This window comes from Haemaphysalis longicornis, unplaced genomic scaffold (assembly GCF_048455015.1).
Source record: "Haemaphysalis longicornis isolate Haplotype H1 unplaced genomic scaffold, Haemaphysalis longicornis Haplotype H1 scaffold_6, whole genome shotgun sequence".
Lineage (NCBI taxonomy): Eukaryota > Metazoa > Arthropoda > Arachnida > Ixodida > Ixodidae > Haemaphysalis > Haemaphysalis longicornis.
In genome coordinates this window covers 155,350,536-155,356,439 of record NW_027526407.1, presented here as the reverse complement: position 1 = coordinate 155,356,439, position 5,904 = coordinate 155,350,536, and the positions used below count along the sequence as shown (strand labels likewise).

The window sequence follows — 5,904 nt, the reverse complement described above, 5'->3', positions numbered from 1 at the left end:
CACGTATACGTACGCTCCAATTGTACATCGGAATGGGCGCGGTGATATTTTGCAGCGAATGGGCATTTAGGATTTTTCTTCGTACGAAAATGGCCGCTTTAGGGTGGAGAAAGGATAATCGCAATCAGATAGCCTTGAATCGACAGCCCTCCTCGATGTCGTGGTCGACTGGAATTTTTTCGCTTGGGCCCCGACAGCCTGACTTTTTATCCCTCTGTATTTCTTCTGGTAACAGTGTTTCGCATAATAAATAATAGGAATAGGGTGTGCTCTGTACGACCATTTTGTTGTGACTTGCTAGCTTTGGAGTATTGTAGCCGGAAACAGTAGGCTGAGGTTTAATAAAGGTGCTACGCATTATTTATTTCGACTGAATAAACGTTATAGGCAATTATATATTCAAACGTAGCTTTCTCTACATATGGACCACAACATTTAATTTACTTCCCGCGGCAGCAAAAATAATTCATTCTACGCTATTGTAGCATGTGTCCCTGCGCTAGCATCGTCGGTACTCGTTTAGCTACAGCCATCGTCTGTGAAGAATCAAAAAGAGATTGCTAACTGGCTTACGATCGTACCACGCGCCACAGTCTGCCGAAACAAAGCGAGGCGCGGAGTTTGCAAATTAATCTCACGCGAACATTACGCCATGCGCCACTATCACGCCATGCGCCACTATCACACAAGGCACGCGCAGCCGCTTCGTGCCAGCAACATAGCGAAAACACCTCTATAAGCACAAAATTATCGGCATTTGCTAGTCCTCTTGGGATTCCGGGTGGTCGTTCTGCAGGGCGAGCAGCTCGCCGAGCTCCTTGTCGGTCCGTCGGCGCTCGACCTTGACGAAGCCGTCGAGCAGGTCGTCGTAGTTCATGGGCTCCTTGATGTCGGTCGGCTTCATGGTGTGCCACGAGAGCTCGACCGCCCCCCGCTGCGCCGACGAGCAGGGCTGCCAGTGGTCGTCGACGCGGCGGAAGTGCGTGGCCGCCTCGATCCTCTTGAAGGGCCCCAGGTGTGCCTCTTCGACCAGGTTTCCCACCTCGGAGAAGGTGTACTCTTCGGTCATGCGCGCCAGCTGCTGGAAGTTGAAGTCGCGCACCGCGCACGGGATCTGGCCGATGTGGGCCTTGATGAGCCGTATGCGCTCGGCGGCGCCCGGCAGTCCCACGTAGGCCCACTTCTGGAACAGCTCCTGCAGCTCCTTGGGGAAGAGCCAGGGCTTCTTGGCAGACGCTACGACGGCCAGCCCCTGGATGGTGACCGCCCGCTTGAGGTAGATGGGCAGCTCGCCGCGGAACTGGTTCGCGTACTCCATCTCCTCCGGCGCCAGCGTGCTGGCGTAGATGGTGTCCAGCAGGTAGAAGAAGATCAGCTTGACGCAGCCCTTGCCGCGGGTGAAGAGGGACTCGAGCTCCCGCTGGCAGTCGCGGCCGGAGCAGCGCCCGAGGAACTGCTTCATGCGCACGTAGTGCACGTCCCAGCGCGGGTTCTCCTTGGCGATCTGCTTGGCCAGGTATATGAAGGCGGACCCGGATGCCCCGTACAGAAGCATGGTGCGCCCTTCCTTGGGGTAGCTGCGCACGAAGTTGAGCAGCCTGCACTCCGCAGACTTGCAGCCCTCCAGACGAAGCGCGTCGGCAGAGTCGGCAGAGTCGGCAGAGTTGGCGGCGGTCGTGCCTCGGTTGCCGTTGAGCAGGATGACCGACTCCATGAGCTGACAGACGCTGAGCCGGCGCCGGGTGCCAGCCAGCGCCGGCGGCCGCGGGGGCGTCTTGGCGCCTTCGTGGCTGCGCTCTTTGCCGCTCCCTGCTGCAGTGCTGACGGTGATGATGGTGGGCCCCTTGATGACCATGTTCCTCGGTGGTGTACCAGTGTACCAGGCTGATAACCACCCATGGGGATTGGCCAGAACATGGGCGCCTTACCTAAAGAAACTGCGTAGCTCATGAAGGGAAGAAAAATATCTAAATACTAGAATGGATTAGCAGAAGATGACTAGAGAAATAAAAGGGAGGAGACTAGAGAAAGAAGTAGAAAAGGTAAAAAAAGACCGTTAAATGAAAATTAGGAAGTAAGAATAACGAGGAGAGAATGTGGTACAGACAAAGCAGTGAGCTAGGCGCGCATAGGCTTGACAAGGGAATCCAGCAGGGCCAAATGATATCTAACACGGCAGACGGCCTGATTCTGGAATGAATGAAAGTAACGCACGGCAAAGATCCCGTGGCAGAACTCCAGTTCTTTCGCCACGAATGACAAAATCAGTGTAGCAGACAGTGGGAGGTTTAGCCGGTTGCATGTGCACTCTAAATACCTTCGCCTTAGAGAGGAGAACTGTTGGCAGGAGAAGAATAATCAATCGTTTCTGGTTCATTGGAGAATGCGCATAGCGGCGATGCGGCCAGATTAGAGCGGTGCAAGTAATAACTTAAATTTGGCACGATACAGTCAAATCTAGTAAGGGTGACTTTTAAAAGCTCTCGACTGGCGTATGCTGCACTTCCATGAGTACCGGAGGTGCTCGAGCTCCGAGCCTTCGTAAAGAGAATCAGGCATACTTCGAAGCAAGCAGTCAACGAAAGCGAGCCGAAGTTATGAGGGAAATGGGCGGCAGCCCCTCCACTACTGGACCGCCCAATGTCATTCCCGCCAGGACATCAGCCTATTCATTAAGCCCGATACCTGCATGCCCAGGTACCCAAACCAAACGACGTTCACTGAGGGAGGAAGGTGATAAAGAAGCGAGGGCTTGACGTAGGAGGGATGAAGTTGAGGAAGTAAGTGCAGAACAAACAGAAAATGAATCCGTGCGAATTATTACCTGCTGTTTCGAGTAACTAAGCTTACGAAGTGCCAAGACTATTGTGAGAAATTGTGTGTGGAACGAAATAGTTAAGTTAGGCAACTGGAGGGAAAAGGCCCTATCTAGACCGGGAGAAAAAAAAAGCCACGCCTGCCTTCTCCTTCCGGACGGAAACATCGGTTGCAATAATGGCGTGGAAAGGGAGACCGTTCAGATGATCCTACAGGAGGTCTGTGAAAATGCTCAGGGGGAGTAATTTAGCGCTAGAGGGAAAATGTCATCTAAAGAAATATCTAAGGGCGAAACTCTGTTAAGTACGGAAGCCGACAAAAGGGCCACATTCAATGGGCCAAGCAGAGGTTGTACGAAGACCCACTGTGGTTGTTTGAACCGTGGCCATGGACTACCGAAGAACAACGAAGGCCATGTAACGAAGGCTGTTTGCGGCCTGGATATGGGAGATTCCATAACTCGTAAAAATACATCTATGATGAGGGCATGCATGGGGAAGTGTAATTGCGGAATTCGGGCTTGCAGAGCACAACTGTAATAAACAGCAGAGCACAACTGTAATTGGTACATAACGGGGAAGACCCAGACATAACCTTAGAGCTTGTCTTTCGAGCATTATTGACGGACGAAGTTTGTAGTGAAGACTTCCAGAGAGTAGAACACATCGAAATTGTAGAATTGGTCGGACGTACATATTGTAAATTATTAGTATTGTGTCACGACGCATGCCCAATCTCTTGCGACTTAGCCCTCTCAAGAATGACACAGCCCGAGCCCCTTTAATAGTAATATAATCTATGTGTGGACGGAAATCGAGAGTTTAGTCGTACAATATTCCGAGATATTTTAAGGAATTTACCTGAGGAATGTCCTGTTGCCGGTAACCAAGAGAAATGAAGACTGGACGACCACTTACTGGGAATGGAAGCCGAGCACATTTGCTCACATTTAGGTTCAAGCGGAGGCCATCCAGCCAAGCCCCTAAGGCGCCTAAATAGAACTGCATACGCTGATAAAACATGTCCATATCTCTGGCTGAAGTGAAAAAAGCAATATCATGCGTGTAAATGCTCATCTGAATGTGTGGATTTACCGGAACCGAACTCATTAAAATATTAAGCAACACGGGAGACAGAGCCCTGGGGAATGCCTCGAGTTTGGCTGTATATAGGAGAGGACAGGCCTTGCTGTGAACAAAAGAATTTTCTATTCGACAAAAAAGTGCAAATCCAGGAAACAATGTAGTCTAGAAAAGAATAACGCAGGATTGTGTCAAACAGAATTTGGTATTCAATGCTATCGCAAGCTTTGGCAATATCCAGGGTAACCAACCCGCCAACTTCTTTAAGCGGGAGTTCCAGTTGAATACGGTTCTTTAAATCAATGTGGGCTGACCATATTGAGCAGGCAGGCCTGAATCCTACACTCTTAGCCAAAAAGAACAAAAAACGGCCAACTACAACCGTTATTCCTCGCGAGCGACCGTTGCTCCCCAAGATGAGTAACTGTAGGAGCGTGAGTGCCATGTGCATAATTCGCGGAGTAAATGTTCGTTCCCCCCGATCAAGACAGAAACAGGAGGACGAAAAGTCAAGCAGTTACTCCCCCTGTAATGCCGTCGCTGCTATGCGATCTGCCGCATATGTCTGTTCAGTTTCATGATTTGCAAACAAACATAGCTGCCAACACAGAATATTGTATATAGAGCCACAGGAACAAATTTTAGATTTAAAAATAGCAAAAAAAGCGCCTTGTCTAAGTGAAGAGGCGGATAGAGAATCGCCTCTTGTTCACGTTATTACGAAGTGTCATGCACCTCGATCTCGTTAGCGATATTCCAGGCCAATGAAAGACTCCGCGCCCGTTACAGGATGAGGCAGCTGTTAGTAAAAATCGCTAACCTTACTCACTGAGTGTAGTGAATACACATGTTTATACCGGCCGACAAACGTCAAGAACGACAACAACGGCAAATCGTAAGCGCACACTACCGGTAAGCCCTTTGATGTTAGCTTTCATTAGCGGGACATAAATGCCTGTCGTACAAAAGCAATGACTATGCCTCAACAGCCGTCAGGCCCGGCTGCATTTTCCAGTCCCATCTACCAATGCTAGTTGAAGTCAGCAGTACCGCAATTTGTTTCATCCACGCATTAACATGAGGCCTATTGCCCTAGTAGTTCTCTCTCACAGACAACCATGAACTCGCGCATACGAGACTAAATACATTTGGGGTAAGTTGCGAATATTAGGAACTTGTTAGTTTTTGCCGAAGTGGGTGCGTCGTTAGAACACTCAGGCTCCTGCCGCGACGACGGCGACTGCGCTTCTTTTCTTTGGCGAGGAAAAACTATGCTTGTGAGCGTTTAATTGCAGTTGAAGCTCAGCAATAATGTTTAGATTTAGCAGCGCGTAAATTCCAAGCAGTTGCATCGCTAAGAATTTCGACGCCAGTTCAGAGTACCAAACATTTTGCACTCGACTACCCATTTTCTGCGCCACTCTCCATGTGGTCTCGTGGTCTAGTCTTTCTTTTTCTTTATTTCCAGACAAATACCGCTGCTACAAACATAATTCACAACAACAAAACAAACCCGTTGCACCTAGACATAAAATCACTGTTCCACTCTAGGATACAGTGCTGACTGCTAAAATATTTTCATTTTTGTTAACTTCTCCACTTGTGACAACCAGTCTGGAACACATTGGCGTGCCTTGTGCACGCCAAGAAAAGAAAATATGACCTCTCGGAAATACTCATTTACTGGGCGCGCACCAATGTCCGAGTGGCGTACTTCCATTCGGCATTTCCATATACTGTGCAGACCTAGTAACATTATTAGATCTACAGGAACACCATTATCATCATGTTCAACGGACAAATACCAAATACCATGCATGGGCATCGATGGGAATATCTTTTTTAAGCGTACTTTTCAGGACATCCCAGAAGAAGACCCCGTCCTAACAGACAATGAAAACATGTTAAATGGTTTCCGGTTTGTTGCACTACCAAGGCTGTTCACCCCATGGCATAAAAAGGCCCTTTTCTTGCATCCATGTTTTCACGAGAAGTGTCCCGGTGT

The 5,904-nt window shown here is 49.2% G+C and overlaps 1 protein-coding gene across 1 annotated transcript; it reads right to left on the bottom strand.

Moving 5' to 3' along the window:
• Positions 1-760: 760 nt before the first annotated feature.
• Positions 761-1,855, bottom strand: LOC144143324 (uncharacterized). The gene has a single exon (XM_077675092.1). The coding sequence runs from the start codon at positions 1,853-1,855 to the stop codon at positions 761-763; it is 1,095 nt and encodes a 364-aa protein (XP_077531218.1).
• Between the last annotated feature and the right edge of the window lie 4,049 nt (positions 1,856-5,904).